The 22,636-nt window shown below is 37.1% G+C and overlaps 2 protein-coding genes across 7 annotated transcripts in view; one reads left to right on the forward strand and one right to left on the reverse strand.

The window, feature by feature from the left end:
* Positions 1-15,900, forward strand: part of PRKCZ (protein kinase C zeta) — a 48,071-nt gene extending 32,171 nt beyond the window's left edge. For all 6 annotated transcript variants that reach the window (XM_080564458.1, XM_080564456.1, XM_080564459.1 and 3 more), the window contains 10 exons: positions 253-441; positions 1,714-1,811; positions 2,589-2,675; positions 3,352-3,487; positions 3,837-3,924; positions 4,608-4,727; positions 5,667-5,746; positions 6,298-6,387; positions 12,095-12,210; positions 13,124-15,900. In XM_080564458.1, the coding sequence (XP_080420584.1) occupies positions 253-441; positions 1,714-1,811; positions 2,589-2,675; positions 3,352-3,487; positions 3,837-3,924; positions 4,608-4,727; positions 5,667-5,746; positions 6,298-6,387; positions 12,095-12,210; positions 13,124-13,211 (1,092 nt within the window). In that variant the 3' untranslated portion in view covers positions 13,212-15,900. The remainder of the gene's footprint in view (positions 1-252; positions 442-1,713; positions 1,812-2,588; positions 2,676-3,351; positions 3,488-3,836; positions 3,925-4,607; positions 4,728-5,666; positions 5,747-6,297; positions 6,388-12,094; positions 12,211-13,123) is intronic.
* On the reverse strand, positions 15,443-22,179 carry FAAP20 (FA core complex associated protein 20). The gene is made up of 4 exons (XM_080564505.1): positions 22,046-22,179; positions 20,212-20,365; positions 18,878-19,500; positions 15,443-17,409 (listed from the first exon to the last, which is right to left on the reverse strand). The coding sequence occupies exons 1-4, from the start codon at positions 22,147-22,149 to the stop codon at positions 17,337-17,339; spliced, it is 954 nt and encodes a 317-aa protein (XP_080420631.1). The 5' UTR covers positions 22,150-22,179; the 3' UTR covers positions 15,443-17,336.
* Positions 22,180-22,636: the final 457 nt, after the last annotated feature.

Raw genomic sequence — 22,636 nt, forward strand, 5'->3', positions numbered from 1 at the left:
GGGAATATTTGAACAATTCATTGAACAAACTAGAACCTTGAAAAACACAGTAGCTACTAACAAGAGCAAAGCCAATACCAAAAAAAAAATTCTAAATAAGTGGGTTATAATCGACCATTCAAATCTGTGTGGCAGTGACAACAGCATGTGAAGTTAGCTTGTTCTGTCCAGTGATTAAAGACCTCTGCTGTAATAGCTACTTGTTATGAAAGCATCTGTTTCTAGCGTAAATTTGTTTCCTTTTTTGTACAGGATATCAAACCAGTCATTGATGGGATGGATGGAATTAAGATTTCTCAGGGGCTTGGACTACAGGACTTTGATTTAATCAGAGTTATTGGACGTGGAAGCTATGCCAAAGTTCTTTTAGTTCGATTAAAAAAGAATGATCAAATTTACGCTATGAAAGTAGTGAAAAAAGAATTGGTCCATGATGATGAGGTAAAAGGCTGTTAATTGTGTTACATTACATATTTTTAAAGCTTAATACTGTTTAACAAAAAATACTCAAATAAGAAGCTGAAGTTTTAGATGGCATTTGTGTAATAGAAGTTCTACTAGCTTCTGAATGCGTCATCAACTGCATAAACTCTAACATCAAGATGAAATTTGAGAGAAATGTCCACTATTTTAATAAAAGTCCTTATTTTAGTAGAATGCACATGACGAATGTACCAACTTGTGTGCTAATCTGCGAGAGATGAATGGGGTAGAATTCGGGCACTTAATTTAGAACGAAAAAAATGTTTTCAAAGGCAGACAAATTTATATAATTTATATGCAAAGTATTTGTATTTCAGACTAGGAGCTGAAACTGTTCCTGCAGTTACAGTGCGTATGTGCACAGTACTCCGGAGTGTTTTTTTTCCCGTAGGTTTAAAAAAAGTTGATTGCTACCATTTAAGGTCACTAAGGTTTAACTGACTTGTTTTAAAAAGTCTTCTACGCAAATCAGTGCTGCACATCGTGATTATCATCAAAATTCTGTTGATTTAAAAACAAAAAAACACTGAAGTGTGCAAGTTAGAAAAAGAACAAAAGCAGTCGGGGGTGGAATAGAATGGGCATGAACAAATCCCAGCAAACCACCTGCAGTGCCATAGGCCTGGAACGTGCCATGGTAGGCATATGCAGGGGATGGGATAACCGGATGGGATAACCAGCCCATATTAGTGTGTTATACGTATGTATGAAACTGAGTTTCCTTTGAAGTCTCTTAAGGAGATGCTCATTCATTAAAACCAAAGTGGACACATTATTTTATTCAAAGTTGAATTTGAGGTTCATATTGGCACTCGTGTTTACCGTTGTAAGGTGCTTTACCTTCAGGAGTGTCTCAGCACAAAACCTATTAGATCTGTTTTTGATGGAGACACTTCCTGATTCCCTTTGAGACTTTAGTTGCTCAGCCAGGCTGGTTGTTCTGTGGTTGAACTCTGTTTCCCTTCATACAATGTCGCACTATTGTGAAACTATTCTTGACAGGAATTTAGTGAATTTTGTGCAGAGCCCTTTCTAAATGGTTAAGAAACTTCTGAATATATAATGGAATTAAAATGTTTTCTATCTTCTTACAGATCGAGGGGTTTTTATCTTTCTTAAGAACATCGTAACAATGACACTACATAAGGGAAAACAGATATTCACAATTTCTGGGAATACCCACAGTGGTTATCCAGCAGAAGTTCTGATTGTTCAATTATTCTATTTCAGGACATTGATTGGGTACAGACAGAGAAACATGTGTTTGAACAGGCATCCAGTAACCCATTCCTAGTTGGTTTACATTCATGCTTTCAAACAACAAGTCGGTAAGAAAGATCTGAAATTTTGTTTTAAAAACCTTGATCACTGATATATGAAAAGCAGTTGTTACAAACAAAACCACTGCCATCACACAGAAATCTCTGGAAGGAAGCATTGGTGTTGCCAGGGCTTCCCTGCTCCAGCAATGCCAGTTCTAAGGCAGTAAGTTGGTGTGGGACAAAAAGCAGGGACTTCCAGCTCTGAATTGGAAAGGAGAAGGATGAGAGGAGGAACTGCGTGCTGTTTTTCTGAGCACAGGCCCTGTGGCTTCAGGAATAGAAGGATGATAGCTGGGTAAGACAGCCGCTGTGTGAGTTTTATAATACCTGAATCTACAGAAGGCAGCAGAATCAGTTTGCGATGTCTTGAATTTGGTTTGGTTATAGCTGTAGTGTTACAAATCTTACACTAAAGAAACAGAGAAGCAAGAAACTGTTTTCAAGTGCATAAGTTCATCAACATCAGATTGTGTTAGTTGGTCCGAAGAAAACAAGTTGTAGTAGGAGAAAAATTTGTTTATGTCTGTTAACACCAAACTGTTGAATGCAGCTGCCTCTTTCCATTTAGTCTGAATTCACCATTTTTATTTGCATTTAAGCGAAGGACATGATCCTACATAACATGGATTAAATAAATATTTTTTCCCTTCTTAAATAGTTTGAGAAATATGAATGATTAATTCAAGAGTGGAAGTTGAAAATGGCTTAAATTGGAAGAGTACAAATAATTTTTTCCTATTGAGAATTTCACTGGAAGCCATTAATTGTATTATATACTTTCAGATTATTTCTTGTCATAGAGTATGTAAATGGGGGAGATCTTATGTTTCATATGCAACGGCAAAGAAAGCTTCCTGAAGAACATGCAAGGTATTTTATTAATACAGCTGTAGTGGTTTTCCTGTGTTGTTTAACGTTATGTATGAAATGCTTTCAAAGCTTTATTCTATAAAAGAAGATGAATAGCAAAGGAAGAATGAAAGGTTGTTTTTAAAGATTAGAATGTTGTGCCATGGGGAGAAATGTTAACTTTTTTAAAAAAGGATATATACTTTTTAAAGCAAGAAAGCATTTCATAATTAGCAAGTTATTCCTATTTATTTTTGTTTACTGCTTCATATCTAGTTAACACTTCTTTGATAGGTTGATAGATGACGTAGCTATTTTAATTCTTTTGATCTTATGATGAATTAATATATTTGGTGATAGAAGGAAGAAAAACCTGGTTTGCTATCATGCACTGTGTAAAGTCCTGTCTTAAGCTGAAAATAGGGTTCTTGTATGTTGTTAGTTTGAGATTTTTCTGAAAGATATGAGAGATAAAGAATATTTTCTTCATTAGTAGAATTAAAATAATTTGCCTTATTTTAAGGAATAATTTTACAATATGAGTTCAATGTCCTTGTAAATAAATGTAGCTGCTTTTCAGTATCCTGTTCATAGAGAAAAGCTGGCTGATAAGCTCTTGTTTTAAGAGCAGATCTTTTTCTTTGCACCTGCTGTTGTACAATCTCTGTTAATGTGATTTTCTCCTTTTCAACTTCAGGTTTTATGCTGCTGAAATTTGTATTGCTCTAAACTTTCTACACGAAAGAGGCATAATCTACAGAGACTTAAAACTAGACAATGTTCTTCTGGATGCGGAGGGTCATATCAAATTAACAGATTATGGCATGTGCAAGGTAGGATTTTTCTTACCTTTCTCTTGTCTCTTTGTCACTCAGTATATCTATGTTCAAGCTTCTAAGTCCAATGCAGCACTGAGCAATATTCTGGCAGAAATTACCTTTTGCTTATCACCAGTGTTACTGAGGCCTGAATTTAGTTGTGGAGTAGCAACTTTACTCTGAAAAATGACCGATGAATAGGACCACGTTTGTAATTTTTTCCTTTTTATTTTTTATGTGGGTCATTTTTGAGGACAAATGAAGTTGACCTTGTTGGCTGAGTTAAATTTCTACTATTTTGTTTCCTATGTGACAAACAGAGGTCAACTTTTAATTTATTTTTTTAACTGTTTTGTGTATGTAGGAAGGATTGGGCCCTGGTGACACTACAAGCACTTTCTGTGGAACACCAAATTATATTGCACCAGAGATCCTAAGGGGAGAAGAATATGGTAAGCTAGGACTGAACAATTTGACATTAGAGTTATAATCAAGCAGAAATCCAAGTTTCGGTTGTAGGTTGATTCAAATAGTATTGTTTGTATATTTTGAGAAAATATGCATGTGGCAGAGTCTTAATTTTTTTGAAATGAAAAAGTAATTTTTCTCTTGTAGTCATTCATTTCAGCTTCTTTTAAATCCTACCTTCCCTGGAAAAGAACAATTCAATGATACTGTATCAAAACCAAGCCCACTCCTTGATGTAGTTTACATCCCAGCTGCACTTGTCCCTCAGGCGAAGCTAGAATGCTGTGCCAAAATTCATTGCTTATGCAGAATGAAAACTAGTCTTTTAACCAGTGTTAGTTGTGAACTGATCTAATCAGTAGGTTGAGCTGTGTACTGTTATAAGATTCTAGAATGTTCAACCTCCTCTAAAAAAAAAATAAAAAAAATTCCAGCTTAAGCACAGTGGATGACTGCTCTCTGGCAGACACCTACAAAAATCCTGTACAAGTTGCCTCCGCTGCCGAATTTGAGAACTGTCAAGTGATGCTGTTCATTATATCTGTGGCTTCAGTGACATTAGAGAATTTCAGTACTCTGCAGAAACAGGCCATTAATTTTCATATTATGAGAGAACAATGGAATTCAAGGAGTCCTGGCTGAAAATCTTCTCTTTAAATATTTACAGGGTTCAGCGTGGATTGGTGGGCTCTTGGCGTGTTGATGTTTGAAATGATGGCAGGAAGGTCTCCATTTGATATCATTACTGACAATCCAGACATGAACACTGAAGATTACCTCTTCCAAGGTACAGTCTTTTTTTCCTTCCCCATGAATTCTCTTGGGGGAGGAACAGTGGAAGTTAGCATTGCAGTAAAACACTTAGAACTGTCTTGTTTTCCTTTTCTCTTATCTCGTGGCTCCCCACGGACCTACTATATATAAAGGGCCCCAGTATTTTAAGTTTTTAATTCTGGGAATTTTGTTGAACTGAGATAAAATGGCCTGGAATTAGGAAGCCTGATGCAGACAAAGCATGCCCACAGTGTGGAAATAACCATCAGAAGTTGCACAGAATGGCATCTTTGTTCAAAGGCACTCTACAGGCCAAGAATGAATTTTAAAATCAATGTTATGTGAGAGGATAGGAGGATCTCTTGAGAAAGAACCTTACCGAGCTGTAGTTTTGATCCGTATAACTTTTCTTTTACTACTTAAGGAATTAGTATAACTGTTTGTTAATCAGTTGTACCCTTCAGGAGTAGTGATATGAGCTTTCTAAACAAAAGTACTAATGCTTGCAACGTTTATTACAACAGAAACTTTTTAAGCTTGACAATTGTCAAGTTGCCTATTCCCTAAAATGCAGAACTATTCTTTAAGCTAGTTACTGTTGCAATTACATAACACTTTACTACAGTCTTCTTGGTGAGATTAATATCAACTGAAGTATTGTTTAAAAGCACACTTTGTCATATGCTAATGACCCCAAAGACGTTCTATTCTCTGTTAGTACTACAAAGAACAGAAAAAGATAATGAAGCAACATTTCTTTTAGGGAAATCTTGAAGTTTTGGTGCAATAGTCCTTGTATTACTGTAGCTCCTTTTGTTTGCATTATTTTAAATAATTACAATATCTTCCCTTTTTCCAAATGGTAACATTTTTAAACAGTATGTTTGTATTAAAATCATGGTCAATATCATAAAACAGAAAAAACAATATTGCTTTTTTAAACCTGTAACAGTTATTCTTGAGAAGCCAATCCGGATTCCAAGGTTTCTTTCTGTCAAGGCCTCCCATGTGTTAAAAGGATTTTTAAACAAGGTAAATAACATTCTCTTATTTTTAGCATCTAATATCTGGAAGTCAGAGCTTCCTGTTGAAAGGAATACGGTTAAGAAGTTAATCTGCTTACTATTAAGAAAATCTATAAAACCTTGGCATCCTGTATGTTTAAAAAAACAACATACCACTTCTTCGTTGCTAAATTACTGAAAAATTCCACATTATAGACTTTTTGAAAGCCCACGCCTAGCTAAAAACAGTTCTAGATGTTTATAAACTCTTCTCTGAAATGCTTATTACTCATTTAATTAAGTTGATTGAAATCCATAGAAGCGTTATAGTTTTAAAGGAGAGGATATTAATTTTGAATTCTTAAATCTAGTTATTTTGAGTTGTAAAATACTATGTTAAAAATGAAGTTTCATACAAACTTCATCAAAGAATAAGAAAAAAGAATGAAATGACTTGGTAGCCATAATAGGTGCATCTTTTTGTATCATTTTGTTTACTATCAGGACATGCTTGAGTTGTGTAGATAAGCTTTTTGACAGAAATGGGCTGTAACTGACTCAGCTTTTGTTTTTTTGCAGGATCCCAAAGAAAGGCTTGGTTGTCAGCCACAAACAGGATTTTCTGATATCAAGTCTCATACATTTTTCCGCAGCATAGACTGGGATCTGGTAAAAATATTTACTTCTGTTTATACATATTCAAAAGGAACACTTTCTGTGGTTTCTTGTTGTACATGTAGCAACCCCATTAGAAGCACTAATCAAGAAGTATTTCAGTTTGGTAAATGTAAAAGCTATTTTCCTTTCTTCAGGTGACAGAAGGTAATGCAAACTGGCTTTTTTTCCCAACCAGAGATTTAGCTTCTTTCCAAACTTTAAGAATGGTTACAACTTCTGCGTATCATTTTTAAAATACATGATGAATTTTAGAGAACACTTCAAAAAACATTGAGGTATTGGTGGAACCACTGCCTTGAAGGGAGGGAAGGATAGTATTTAACTGAGCCATGGAACCAGTTTGTACGCAGCCATGGGAGAGGAGGTGCTTCACATAAAGGAAGCATTTGTAGCCTATTTGTAGTACATTTAAAAAAAAAAATCCTTTTTTAAATGTGGTTTGAAAGCATTGTGGCTATTTAAGATAATTATCTGATAATTTCAGGTTTTCTTTGGTATAGTTGTTAGAGAAGTCTAAAGCTCGTGGTGGAGTAGACAATGTGCATTTCAGTGCTTTTAGAGGCATAAAAATGTATTAAAATTAGATTTTTAAAAACTTCTGTTTCTTTGTAATTGTGCCTACTTCTGTTTTCATAGGAAATCATCAGGGAAATGACATTGCTGAAATGTCAACAAAAGTTAACGAAGCAAAACAAGCCAGGAATACTTCCTTACCAGCATTACGTTAATACCTAGCTGAAGAATGAAAATATACGCATATGGTGTTTGCATAGTCCTTGGGAGTCTGCAGGAAATGTAGAAACAGGCAAGCAACAATGCCTGTAATAACATGAAAGAGGTTCAGAGGAGAGAGCTGCATGATTACATTTTTACTTTGAGGCCTGTTGTTCAGACATTCATTGTTAACACTCTTCAGAGAAGACATTCACTAAATTAGGAGCCAGTGTTTTAAAATACCTGCTGTTTACAAAGCTATTTCTACCATGTTTATGAGGGTGTCTTTAATTCTATCAGACTTCTCGTGATTTTTATTTCTAGTGGTGCGTAATGCAACTTGCTATAGCTTGTGGTAAGGCATAAACATTGTGTGCTGCAGGGTTTCTGTTGTTTTGTAGGGTTTATTTTTTTTAATATAGAAGACTGCTATTTGGTCAACACGCTAATTTAACTTGAATTGTGATTTTTTTAACCTAATTTTTTGATTTTTTTGGCTGAAAGCCTTGGTATTAAATATGTATTTAAAAAAAAAAAAAGAGAAAAATGGGGTGGTTGTCTGTACTGTTTTGCGAGATCAGTAGGACAATGCTGCTCAGGCTGATCATCTAAAATGTCAGAAGAAACCAAAGCCAAATTTCTAATGTTGGGAAATGTATTGAGGATAAAACTAAATATTTGGAAAACATTTTAAATGAGAATTTTCTTCTGAAAAGCAGGTGGTGAGTAGAGAAGACTTGACTTAAAAAGTTATTCGTATCTTTCCAAGGTGAAGCAAAAGGAAATTAGTTTAAAATTGATTTAAGAAATTGAGTGGAACTTGAGTTACATGGAAGAAAATAAGGAATAGTGAAGTGAATCCATACACCGTAAATGCTGCTTTAGGTGTTGGTCATGTAGATGTATGTGACGCGGCTAAGAACATTTTAGATTACTCACTCTGCGTATAGGATGGCTTGATGGCAGTCAGAGAAACACCAAAACAACCTTTCTGATTGTTTCAGTTCATAAAGTCTGTTCTTATCCTAGTGCCTTTTTTATAGTGTTTATCCATTACATAATGGAAAAAGTACTACTAAGCCATGGTTACTAAGTGTAACAAATAAACAATCTGATGTTTAACATCTAGTTGAGCGCCTTGCTGTTGAAATGTTAACACGTACCTACGTCTGACTCATAATGACGGTATTAGTGCCCTACAGCAATTTTTAGAAAATCAGTTTGCTCTTTCTTTCATGTTGCTATTCTTGTTTGGAGGGAACAGATTTTGTCTGTCTTAAACTAGTTTCATGATGCTTTCTAAGACCTGATACCTGATGGGATGCTAATGTATTGAGATTCATGGCCCAGTATAGTTTCACAATTTTCTCCTATCCTCATTTGTACTCACTATGCTTTCGTCTTAAACACAAGAGTGAGAATTTTTGATTGATCACATTTTTGCTGTTTATTTGGTGACAAGCATGATGGGATGTTCTGGCTGAAAACCATGCTTCCTAACATACTGGTAATATAAGGACCCATTTTGGTCAGTGGTATCTACTCATCACTTACATTATGCGTATCTGTTCTTTCTTAAGTTGAATTATGGTAATTATAGCTTTGTTGGATTTTTTGTTTTTTTTTAACTGAATGTAAATTTTAGAATTAGTGTTTCAAATCTGTGCTACTACAAATTTGACTACAGGACAAACGTAGTCTCCCCTGCTCTGTTAGTAAGACTTCCAGGTTAATTCATTATTTGCTCTTTGCAAAGGTGTTGCACTTCATCAGGCATACGTTTTCCTTCCTGCTCAGTATAGTCCATAGCATTCCTATACTTGTACACTTACGTTTTTAAATCACAAGTTTTGCCTGTTAGTCTTAGACTTCTAGTCTACTGTTCTGCAGAGTTGCAGAAGATGCAAGTCTTAAGGTCCTAATTACTATTCTCATTTTCATTTATGAGGTATCAGGAATATTACGTTGGTTAGATTAGCCTACTAATTGCACACAAATGCTGTTCCTCAGGAAGAAAAGTAAATATATTGTGCTAACTCCTTGTACTGCAGCATTAAATATCCGTGTGGGAGTTTTTCAGTCATGAGTACACTGTACTAAGCTAGAGAAGAAAGCTTAAATGGCTGAATTATTTATGGACCTCTATTTTTAAATGTAGAGCACTAACTATATTGGTGTTCATTGCCTGACTTGTATTTTACTTAAGTATTTTCTTGTTTGGAAATAGTATCTACGTTTCCTTTCTCATCTCAGAGTCTAGCAACTGATCTAGCTGCATAACTTATTAATTCTCACTGATAGCACACAACCATCATGACTTGTAAATCCATTACTGAATTTCCTGTACTCTGAACGGACTATTGTATGTCATTTGTGGAGTTGTGGTGTTGTCTTACTGGGGCCAAAGAAGATGATAATGTCAACGTGAGAATACTACATTTCTCACAGCGGAAAGTCAGTACTTGTGATATACCGAAGCAAATAGTGTAACTGAGTGACACAGATGTCCAAACAGTAAGTTTTAACCCAAGTCTGTGTTGAAATTCCTCATTTACTTAAGAAGGTTTTTGCTTTACTTTACCATATTTGGCTCAAGTGTAGAAAAAGGCTGGAAATTACTGGCTGTAGTCCAGACAGTGAATGGAACACTCGAGAGTGTTGAATTCTTTAAATCTCAGAAGAAAAAGGAATGTTCAGCATGTAGCTGCAGTTCAGCTTTAATCAGTGCAGGCACATGCAGACAGTGCAAACTGCAGACCTACACTTTCTTTAAAATCCATCTCATTTTTCTGGCAAATTCACTGTAACTAATATCATCAGAAAGTTGGGCATTGCTTTTGCATGAGCAGACACCAAAAGCTGTTGCAAAAAATTAAGAGTTGCAACTGTTACTAAATATTGCCTAGCATTTAGTATTTCAAAAAATGGTGAAACAGGAGGGAAGACTACCTGCTGCTTTTCCAGCAAAAGGCACCTCCTAGTTGGCTGAATAGCCTGATGTACTTTAATTTTAAATGTATGTTTAGTGAAACATACATGAAAACATGAAAACCAAACTTAAATTTCAATCTCCATACAAACCCATATATTAAGACAGTCTTGTTACTTTGTCATTTAATACTGTTGTCACTGAGGATGTGTTGCATGAGAACAAATTGTGGTTTTTCGATTTTTCCATTAGTGTCATTAGGTCTCTTCCAAAGGCAGTTATGAATGTTGATTTTCTATCTGATATTTCTCTAGAGGAACGGTGACCTCCAGTGGCCAGCAAGGCTAACCCAAACTCTATATACCACGTAGGCCCTAGCAGATCAGAATAATGATCAAGTCTGGTAGCCTTTTGATAGCAAACAGAACTGTTAGTACCAGAAGCCTGGATTTACTTACCTGCTGTTTTCCCTTGTTCTTAGAATGAAAATTTCATTCAGTGACATTAAATGGGAAACCCGATGTTAACTGTGTTGTACATGGGAAACCTGAAGTGTTTTGTAGGACCACTTCAAACAACTCTGAAAGCATAAAGAATGTAGCTATAAAGCTCCACTCTGAAAACAGTAATGCTGACAGACTTGTTGCAGGCATTATTCAGAAAGGGTGTTAAGATACATGCATCAACGCTGAAAAACAGGATTCTCACAATTTCTTTGGCATTTTTATCTCAGAATCTTTCTTATTGCTTTCTTCCCCAGGCAAGGTAATGACCTCAGTCCATTTCTAGATGCATGTTCTGAGACTGGTGGACATAAAACCCCTTCAAATTAAAGGAGCTTTGTACAAATGCAGCATGCTAATTAAACATTTTGCAGAATTGCTATCTTAGATGGTCATAAATAAAAACTGTTAAAATATGGTTGTCTGATAGTTTTAACAGTTACAGTTATAAATATCTTGTAAATTGGCAATTTAGAGGCAAAATAAATCATTTGTTAATGCTCAGTAACAGCTCCTAGGTGTTGCTGCAAGAATTGTATTCTTTTTACAAAACAGATAGAATTTACTAGCATCTATAAATAATTATAACAAATTGAAACTATGATTGATGAAGTGAGAAATTCATTTTGTGAGGCAATATATGCTAGCATCTTCACTCAGTGCGTCCCTGAGTTGTTTTTTTTTCTTTTAGTATAAGGCATGACTTCTGTATTGACAACTACAGACATTAGTAATTGGTCAGTTATCCTTCTCTAAAACATGCGGATGTTTTTAGGACAGATTCAACTAAAATCATATGACTTTTAATGATATGACCTCCTTGAAATGCTCTGAGTGTTCAGTTAGACTCAAGAGTTTGAAGCATTACCTGCTCTGGTTGTGTATATCCAATGCAGCTCAGTTCACACAATGGTTTTATATAAAAGTTCTTGTTGTATTTCTTTTAATGACTGCTTAGCCATGTGGCTAGCCATTGATAAGATGTTAGTAAGTACTGCTTACTGGTTTTGTTCTGTGCTGCATCTAACATTAGGCCTGGTTATACTGATTTGACAGGTTGATTTAAATGCAACCTGTAACCCAAGAGGCTGCCTTTCCAAGAGGCAGCTTTAGAGGAGCTTACAAAAGGGAAAAATGAATTATATTCTGGGAAGGCATCTTGGCTTGACTGGAAAGCTTCTGGAATATGTTCTCGATTTTAAGTGCGAAGCTAACATTATATAGCAACAATGTTTTCTCTTAATTTATATGGTGAAAGACTTGGGAAACAGTTTTCCTATAGTCTTGATTTTATTAATTTCTTACTCATTTTTCGAGTTTTTTGTATTTAAAATATAGCACTAGGGTAAACAGATGAGCATATAACGTTTAGTGTCAAAATCTACTACTCTAAGTTTTACTGGTTTGTTTGTATCTTCTCCGAATATTAAAAATAACCACAGTGGCTTATCTGTGCATGCACTCTACTGCCAATGTATGTGTCTGTTTTTAGATTTATTAAATGCTCAGCGTTTAAAATTTTCTTTCCCTCCCCCATTATATTTTCTCTTAGCTGGAAAAGAAGCAAGCAACCCCTCCATTTCAGCCTCAGATCACAGATGATTATGGCTTGGACAACTTCGATACACAGTTTACCAGCGAACCTGTGCAGCTAACCCCAGATGATGAGTATGTTTTTCTTTTTCCCTAAATACAATTGCGTATTAAAAACTTAGAAGTTATGGAATGAGTTTCCTCTTTGTAATTCCTAAATACGTACCTAGCTTTAGAAACAGTCAAGTGAAGGGAACTAAATTCACTTTGAAATTCTTGAAGAATCCTACATATCTTGCATAACTTCCCACACTTTTTATATATTAGACTGCCTCGTAATCTACTAAGTGGTCAGAACACTGTATCGATTTCCTGTTGAGCATGTGCTTGGCATTGGATGAAGACACGAAAATTGGATTCCTAACCCAGGCAGTTTGAATTTCTCCTGAGTACAGAAACAATTGACAGAGCTTCTCATGTCTCAGAGTGAGCCTGAGATAGAAAAATCTTATAGAAAGTTACTGTTGAAATGTGGTACGGAAAAGTTTTCCAGGAAGAAGTAGTATGCTTTATTTAAGGAATTTGAAGGCTGAGGAGCCATTCCTGTGCACAGGAAGAAAGCTGCTTCAGATAGCAGATGGAATATGCTAAAGGCTATGGTTTGGTAGTTAGATGGGAGACTTAGCTTGCCCAAACTCCAGTAGAATAATTGTTGACAGTTTTGGGGGGTTACTGAAGTGTTTAAATTTAAAGTTGGAAGCTTTAAATTTAAAGTTGGAAAGTTTGGAGCGGGGAAAACAAAGGAAAGCTCTGTGCAATACAGGGAAAATTAAGAGAGAAAGCACTCTTGTTGATGTCATTTGTGTGTGAAACATTTAGTGTGTGGTGCAATTCTGTCAAAAGTACAATGAAACTTTCTGCTGCCCATTTAGATACAGAAGTAAAGTGAATTAAAACAAAATTTGCATTTATTAGAAATCTAAGACCCCAGGACTCTGAAACTGGCGCAGCAAGACTAACTAAATTGGTATTTCTCTTTGTTTTTCAGAGATATAATAAAACGAATAGATCAGTCAGAATTTGAAGGATTTGAATACATTAATCCATTGTTGCTGTCAACAGAAGAAACGGTATGAAGGAATGACATCTTCGTTGTAGACAATATGAATGACCTTTAACTTTATCCTTAACTACAGTATATGCATGCGAGGCTGGGGAACTGTAAGATTTTGGATGGAGACCAATGATTTAAAAAAAAAAAATTGCTGCTGAAAATCAAAGAAGAGAATAATGATTTTGGTGGATGTCTTCCGCCACTTAGTTATTCTTACGTTCTGGGCACTGACACAACTGGCTTCATTAATGAAGGAATTTGCATTTTGTGCCTATTTCATGAAGGATTGAAACATTCATTGCATCCCTCGGCGAGGAGATTCTGAACAACTTTGAGAACTGCAAACTTTCTACAAACATTTGATGCAATGAGCTACCAATTGAAGAATATTAGAGTGTAACATCCTGAAGAATAAAATATATTACGGTGGTGTTGAAGCTTATTTTTGATGCCTTTTTTCACAAGTGGTACCTGTCTAAACGTCTCAGATGTATTTAAAAGGAGTTGTGTTTTATTAGCAATCAAAACATAAATTTGGGTACAAGATTTAAGTGCCTAAATGGATAAACTGCATTGAAGAATTGTTACATATTTGGAACGTTCTTAAACCTGGTAAGTTCTGCTTGTTAATATTCCAGTAACCATTTACGTATGAAACATACGGTTCACAGCTGCGACCTAATGTTCCTTTGCTTCTTTATAGAATTTGAAACGCAGAGTGACTCAGCAGTATTAATTCCAAATTAGATTTTCCAGTATCAATTTCAAAATCTGTTTGAAACTCCAAATTTACCAAAATGTGTGGATTGAAGAAAACTAAATTTGCACACAAAGGATTTCTGAAAACACTTAAAGCAGTGCCTACACCTACAGTGATATTGTGTTATATATTAGATTTTTGGAAACTATTTTTATCAACAGTACAAATATTCAGAAATAGAGCAAAAGCGTAACAAAGCATAGCCTTAAAGTTTAAATAGTAAATCTAGAATAACCGTAATACAAAATACAGTTTCCTGATAAAGCACACCTCCTACTTACGATAAACTGTCTGCTTACAATTACTCAGTGTATATTAATAACTAATCATTCTACATAAAAGAATGGGATGTTTTGGTAAAATGGTTTGCATCAAAGTAGTAACTTTTTTAATGGAACAAAAAGGTATATACCTAAGAACTTGGGTAAGCAAAAGATAACTATCAAACCCCTTCTTGTGGAAACCGTAGGGGTGGTGGGGTGTGGGAGGTAGGGATAAAGGGTACGTTACATCAAAAAGGTTAATTTATCAGCTTGGAAAAGCTCACGTCACCACATTTGAGGACTAGTAAGTGCGCATTGCTGTCTAAAACTTCAGATGCTTGTGAAGATTTACCTGCCTCTGCAGGTAACAACAGCAGAGGCAGTATTTCTTTTTGCTGGGTTTTTGGTTACCTATATGGTGTGGGTTGTAGAGAGGAGAAAAATGTGGAAAGGAAAAAATGAGAAACCCTGTGCCATGTCATCTCACCTAATTTGGTGTAACTTGCAGGATAAATTGCAACGCTTTCACTTTCTTTATATTAACATATGGTTTTCTCAGGGTACAGCATTGCATTAGGTGCTGAACATGACATCTTTCGGATTCACATCCAAGTCATGAGGTGCTAGGACGAGACTGCCAAAACATTGTTTAAAATTTTCAATTAACCATTGATTAACAATCTACATTTTGTATCCCCTCATTAGCCACAATTATGCAGATGTGTGGTTATTTAGTTTTATTAATCCCATCAGGTCTAAGTTGTGGGTTTCTCTCCATTGGACTGTAGCTTTTTATATTAAGCAAGATGTGTTTTAATCAGCACTAAATAATTTAACCAGTGAGAAGTACTTGCCTCAAATGCCTGAACTTTAGATACTTTATTAATCGAGTAACGGCAATATTTACCTTTTAATTGTAATCCGACACTTTTAAATTATTTTTTTCCTTTTCCATGGCAACTGCTTTATTTACCCTGAATAATTTTTCTTTGTTTCAACTCCCCTAATTATACAACTGATAAATAGTTAAAAAAGAGTGACTGCAGGCAGCTCATAAATGGAAATACGACAGATTAAGCTGTCCTTTGATGTGCTGGAGCATAGAACTTTAAATGGAAATATTAAAAATGCAGCTTGGTTGTTTTTTGTTTTTTTTAAACCTTGATTCTAGTTGGCCAGCTCATTTTGGGAGGGAGGGAAGCAAGAACAGACACATTTGCTAAACAAACATTGTAAAGAATACTTGATTTATTTAAAAATTTACAGGCATTTACAATGTTGCTGTGTTGCCAAATAGTTTGCTGGATACAAGTTTGGTTGCTCATGTGCAAGTGTATGAATAATGTTCTGTTCATAATGAAGGGGAAATTTTTTTATATAAAGTACTTGTTTTATAAATAAAAGAAAATGAAGGATGTAATTAAATGTGTGGTTTGAAAAAAAAATCCTAATATATTACAAATGGATCTGGTTATGATATATAGTTGTCTTATTTGAAATAGTAAATGAAAATTCTAGCTAATTTAATGATTGTAAAACAGTAAATATGTTCTTGTAGTTTTGTATAATTAATTAGTTGGGATCTTTGCTGACCAGTTTTATTTGTGCAGAAGATGGTATACTAATCCATAACAGCTAAGATCATTTATATTCTTGCACATCTATTAAAGACTTTAATGAAAAGTTAATAGACTGTTATTATTTGTCAGCTAACTGAGGTATGTCCCACTTGCACTTTTTAATAAGACCCTATTGTAAATTAAAAAAAAAAACTTAAAAAAAAAAAAAACTATAGGATTCTTCCTGTATGTTGATACTATATTCTGTTCATTCTACATATTTGGATTACATCTGAACTGTAGGCTTTTGAGGTCCAGGACATGCGGTTGTTGAGACACAAAACCCATTCAATACTGAAGTTTGTTGCGTTCTTCTTCACTTTATGTGAGGGAAGTTGTAAACAAAATCTCTGGAACAGGCCCAACTGTACTATTCTTGCATACAGCCCTTTGTCAAAAGAAACTAATTTGAACTTGTAAGGCTGTCACTTGAGCTGTGGCGTACTGCCTGAACAATTAATGAATTACCCTGTTCAGTAAACAGTCAACTTCATTTGTGGGAATTGAACAACCCACTCTACTTTGTTTCTTCCTTTTCCCTTTGGTGTTACTAAGCTGTCACTAAATGTCATTCTCGTTCACAGAGAAGGTTACTTTTTCTCAAGCTTACAAAATGCTTACCTGCTACTATGAGGAAGGTACCAAAACAGTAGATGAGTCTTCTCTGATACCTTCTTGACTTAACAAACTTTCGGCTTGTTCTTTATTCTGAAACAATGACAGTTCATAAGGTGGGGGGAGACCTGACAGAACAGGAATCTTGTCTGAGTACATTAAAATCTAACTTTGTTTCTCCTGCCAGTTTCCTAATAGAGAAATGCATTCTTTCTAGAGCCTGATTACTTTGCACTACTCATGTTAATCACATGGATACTGACTTAGAAACCTACAAAGTCAGGTTATAAATTTAGTGGTGTTCCTTCAGAAAGGAAAAAAATCACACCCTATACCAGGCCTGTGCTGTGTTTTCGTTTAACACTAACAGAATGAACTGTATGATCATCTAAGTTCTTACTAAGATGCTAAGATCATGGAAAACTTAAACCTTGTGAATGACTTTTCAACTCTTTTTACAGATAACTCTTCAGAAAAATTAAGATTACTAAACTTCTGGATTAGATGAAATAGTTACCCTTTGTTCAGCTGCTTCTAGACTTTGAGATTCAGAACAACTATGGTGCATCAGACAAAACAGGTTCTCTGGGGATTTACAATAGTGTTTTTTCCTGTAGTACCCAGGTTCCAGCTGTACAGAGGCCAATTTCCCTGGGGGTCACTGGGATACCGTATAGCACCATTTTCAGAACTATTTTATGTATGTTGGAGAGTATTTAAAATAAGTCCCCGAACAACAGGCAGGTGGCACTTGACCTTCCTTTCAGTTACTGATTTATGATCATTCAAGAAGTTTGAGACAAGGACCTGTTTCCATGACAAACTTTTCTCCTTTGCTTTCAAGAAAGGTTCATCTTCAGCTTGTGCGTTTGCTCTTCATCCTTCTGGCTTTACCACACGATATCATCGGCACTTTCAGACAAGCATCTAGCGAGATGACTGTCAACATCCAATTGTGACATCCTGCAGATACAGAGAATTTCTTCAGTGAGATACGAAGTCAAATCCTTTTATTTATGCTGCTTCTCATTTCCTGTGTAGTCACAGCATTGTTGTACGAGCTTGGTGCATAAGTCACTCTTGTGCTCAGAAGCATTACAGCCTGCCCCAGCCTCTTGTAGTTGCTATTACCTGCTGCTAGATAGCTTGCTAATGTAATGTACTAGAAGACAATGCTCACGCTCTCTATGCTTAGGACAAGTAATTCTATTTTTGGCATGCTGTACACTGAGGCTTGTATATGCATACAGATCTTAAGGATCATTGCATCTGCATGCAATTTCCTGCTCTTGGTGATCTCAGTATCAGTTTTCAGTGTAGACGTTCATAATCTAAGACAAAACATTAGGCAACTGATACAGGAGAGAAAACCCTTCCCTAATTCTCTAACCTGAGGCCATCGGAACAGAGGTTCCTGCGAGAGGAAGGATGCTTTCTTGTGTTTGTGCCTGCCTTGTTTCCTCTGGAGGGCTATTTTGGGGACTAAGCGACCCGCCCCACTGCCAACAACCTTTGGTAAAGCAGATTGTATAAAATGTAATCCTGATCAGTACAGAGTAGCCAGCAGCAGAGAACAGAATATGAAGACAGGAACTATGTTTAGCTTTTCTGTCTAAATCTCTTGACATAATGACCACAACTTTGTAAATATTAATGAAGCCATCCTTTTGTCTCCTTGTTCAGCCTCCAAGAGAAGGAAAACAGTTGCAGCCGTATATCTTGCAGTATTAGAGGTCCTTTTCAAAACCATATGCTAGTTTTCAGCAACTGTGACAGCCTAAACACTACTAAGGGGTATCATTTCAAGAGACAACATAACTCATATTGCAGAATACATTTTCAATGTCTGGGAGGATTTTTTTTTAAACAGAGGTAGTCTGACGGCAGTGGAGGACTGAAGTCTCATTTCATTGTAATAATCAGGGCTTCCATAAGGAAAATCAGATTTCTTCTAACTTGCCCAGACCTAGAAAGCTAAATCTAAAATTCGGAGTACAGTTGCTCATCCAAAAGCACCCAGGTACTTACAGAACAGATACCAGTACAGCTGTAACAGTGAAGCCTAGATCTTGAAAAGATTGTTACCTGTAGGAGGTGAATCCATCTAGCTGTGAAGTCAACTTTTAAGAACCAAGAATGCTGCTTTGGAACGATTTATAGATTAGGATACAAATTTCACAAAAAAAGGTTTTCTGTATTAAGTAGTTTAAATACCTAATTTTACATATACTAGCAATGTATAGCTCAAATTTAGCTTTCTTTCTGAAGCAACACAATTTAGTAATCATGAACTTCTAAACTGAATTAGAAGTAGGCAATTCTGCCATTCAAAAATATTTCAATGTTTCACCTACTTTATATAGCAAGAATGCAACCAAAAGCATTGTTTTTCATATACTCTCAACTTAGTCAAAAATAATAGCAGACTTACGTTGCACTAAACTGAATCTGACACATTGGACAGCTGTTGAGAGTTAAAGAGCCTTCGCTCTGGTTTGCAGTCTTCTTGCAGCTTTCAGTTCCAGGCGTGCTCACAAGAGGTGGCTTCTTTTCTGCGGGCACAGTCTTGGCCTTACCAAACGAAATACTGCTTTGATGCATTTGTGCTTGATGCTCTTTCTTATCCTGTTTTCTGTTTTCCTTGCTGTTGTGTACAGTCCCTCTGCAGTGCTGCTGAAAGTTTAGAGCTTTTGCAGCGCTTTGTGACAACATCGAGTGGCACGTAGAAGTATTATGCTGAGTGACTTTACACGATTTAAGATTTACAGCCATTTTTGAAGTACCTTGTGTGTCCTCCCCAACCATATTTTTGGCCTGATCTGTAGCAGTTACACAGCCTGTTTTCTCAGCTGTAGAAGGCAGACTTTTCAGTTCATCTGCTTGGCCCTGTTCTTCAGGTAAACAGTCAATTTGGCTTTCTGTTAGCTGAGGGGAGCTAAGATCCTCTGTTTTTAAAAATTCTTCTTTGCAAAAAGATGGAAAAGATATCCATTCAAAGTCTTTCATTCCAATTTTAAAGACTTCTTGTTTTTGTAGACTCTCTTTCTCAGAGCTCTGTGACATATAAATAGAATGTCTTCAGAACAAATGTAGTTAAATCCATAGATTAAAACCAAGGCTGGAGATATTACAAATACTACAGAGAAGGCTAAACTACATCGAAGCAATGAGCATCTTGTTTACATGCATCTCCAGCACTTGCAAAACAATTAACTTTCTGAAATGTATGCAACATGTGTCTTTCCTTAACATTTCTAAATTATTCCCACTGATTAAACACTAATAGCATACTCTCAGCATGTCCTTCAGAGGCTAAGGATGAAAAAAACCCACATCTGCTGTTGTTCAGAGAAAAAAAATCTACTTTAGAAGGGCTGTATTTTGTGTTATAATACTGCCTAACGATATCAGAGCACTATAAAGGTCGTCACGGCATGATTAACCCCTCTGTTACAGTTTGCTTTTTCCAGTTTCATTCCTTTAGGCAGGTGCTAATGCTTATACTTATGCAGGTAGCCTCTCCAGGAAAATACTCTGAAGTGGTAAACACTTTGCCATACTGGAGGAAAAAAAAAAAGCCCAGTAAGTTGTCCTTATACTACATGCCACATAAGGCTCAGTCACACTACAATATGTAGAGGCTAAAGAGCTGTCAACCAACATCTAAAAGCAATTTCAGATCGTTTTTTCCCCTCTTAACAGCATTCACTGTCCAGCATTTTAAGCACTACACGAAGCGAGGACAACAAGGATACAGCACACTACCTCGACCTTTCCAAAGAACTCTGGAAAACTGGACGCTGCTTGCCAACTTGTGCATTGTAAATCTTGGCTTATGTTCTTCAGTAGCAAAATCCATGTTTTTTCACACTCATTTAAATCATCTTTTTCAAACCAGGAACTTCTGTCAGCCAATGCCCTGTGAAGAGAGAATCCAATAGTTTGGGGGTGGGAAAGAGAGGAGGAAATACTTCTCATTGCTATTAGTTTGCCTTTTAATTATTTTGATTTACCCCTCCAGTAACTCTGAGGTTTCTTAAGATATAGCTATTCTTGAATATTGCTTTATCAAGGCAGAAGTTTTAACATTACATTTCCAGTAGCTGATGGTATATTAACCAGTTCCAGCCCAACTCAATGGCTAAGTGTGGTGATCCCTTTCATTAATGGCTAAGCACAATGTTAAGAATTTTATGACTGCAAATTGGTGTAACTCTACCATTTGCACAACACATTTCCATTCTTACCTATTTTCTCTTGATCAAGTAGCACTATATGTGCTAAAATTAGTATTATATTTGACAACTTTAACATGTCAAACCACCAAGAGGTACATAAAAAGTATTTGTCAGTAAGAGTAAGTACACAAATGCAGACTTTTCAGTCTAAAAGAGAGCCAAGGCTCCCTGTAGAGGAAAAAAAATAGCTGTTTATTATACCATTTGTTCACCAAGGGAACCTCTGTCTAGCCTACAGCATGATTTTTCTAGAACACAAATTATTTAGCCCATCAACTCATTTTATAGTCTACCATGACTTACGTAACCATTACAGCTTTCAGTATCACTCAATTTTTAAAAAGAACATCTAAAAGCCTTACTTTCTACTTATAACAAATGAGATATAGGCATTTATTAGTCTTTACTTCCAAGTGAAATAGTTAAGCGTAGGCACGGTGTTTTCTTCTCAAAGACTGAACTTGACACCAGCTGAGCACAGAAATCATGGAGTGTTTGCAGTGAGGAGGGAAACCGCGTTGGTTCCTCTGTGTGCTTGGCCGTTCCCACGTGGCACTCTGAAATTACTGATTAGCTTTCTAAACAACTTGATCTAATCCTTCCTAGGAAGGCATTAGAAAGGATTAACTATAAAGCAAGCATAAAAAGGTTTTTATGTTAGTAATGCTGTATAAAAGCCAATCTGAAGAGAGGGATGGGTTGTCAATGTGGGAATTCTAGTTCCAGTGTTCCCACTTCAACCGTTGCATTTTCGTGGGTCACAGTCCAGGAATGATGCTGCACGATGAAGAAACCACAGACAATTATTACAAGCCATCAAAGAGAGGAGAGAGCAGCCTTTTGAAGCCTGTTTTTGGAAGGGGCGAAGCTGACTGCACACTTGCTCATCCTAACAGGCTGGAACAAGACCTGAACCCTACCTCTTCAATCCTTTTCTCAACCCTCCGTTACTAGAGGGCTGGAAAATAAATAAATAAATGAATAAAAATATTTCTGGGCCCTGTGAGTCTTATTCTGAAGAAAAAATAAATAAATTAATTTTTATAAGCGAGCATTCCTCACAGGCTCCACACTTGGGGGTGCTGCTTGGTGCCAAGGAACGTGCAGAAGGCACAGGGCCCGGCGCACTTTAACGAAGTGCAGTCGACTTAATTTTCTTTAGGACACTTCGGGCGGCGTTTTATGAAGTAACTTTTCACGCTACCAGCAACGTGCTGGCGGCACGACCGCGGCGTGCTCTGAGGGCGCGGCCGCGCTCGACCCTCGGCCGGGGACGTGAGGCTGAGGCGGCCCCGCTGCTCCGCGCCCCCCCCGCTGTCCCCGCTCCTGAGGAGCCCTTTCCCCGTCCCGCCCGGACTCACTGGCGCCGCCGGGGGGGCTCCAAGCCAGGGCTGGGCTCCCGGCTGTAGGCTGCCGGCGCCTTCCTGGGTTTGAGGCGCAGTTTGGCGGCTCCTTCCTCAGCCATGGCCGCGGCCCGGCCTCCCCGCTCCGTCAGGGGGCGGCGCTGGGCGGGAAGGCACCGCCTCAGCGCTCCCGCTCCGCCATGGGGTCCGCCCTGAGGTGACAGGCGGCCGGCTCGGCTCCTAGTACCCGCAGCTGCGAGGTGCTTGTCCGGCTCTTTAGTGCTGGGTTTAGACCTTACGTTTTATACGGGAATAGTGTTTTGGTGATGGGGGGCGCTGGACGAGGCCCGTCCGCGAACGCAGCATGCTCAGGCCTGGCGGGGATGAGGGAAATGGGGCTTGGGACGAGCCCCACAAAATGGCTGTGGGCTCGGCGGTGTTCCTCACCATCAAATAATTGTTGTACCGACACCAAAGAGCTGTTGGTACGTGGCTGAAGCCAAAATATGCTAATTCAAAAAGTAAAGTAGATTGGGAATGTGTCTCTGATCTAGTTCCTTCGGGAGAAGTGACGCTGCTTGTCTTTTCTGGCAGGAATGTCGCTGGATG

Source organism: Anser brachyrhynchus, assembly GCF_964034855.1.
Source record: "Anser brachyrhynchus genome assembly, chromosome: 21".
In the NCBI taxonomy this organism is placed as follows: Eukaryota; Metazoa; Chordata; class Aves; order Anseriformes; family Anatidae; genus Anser; species Anser brachyrhynchus.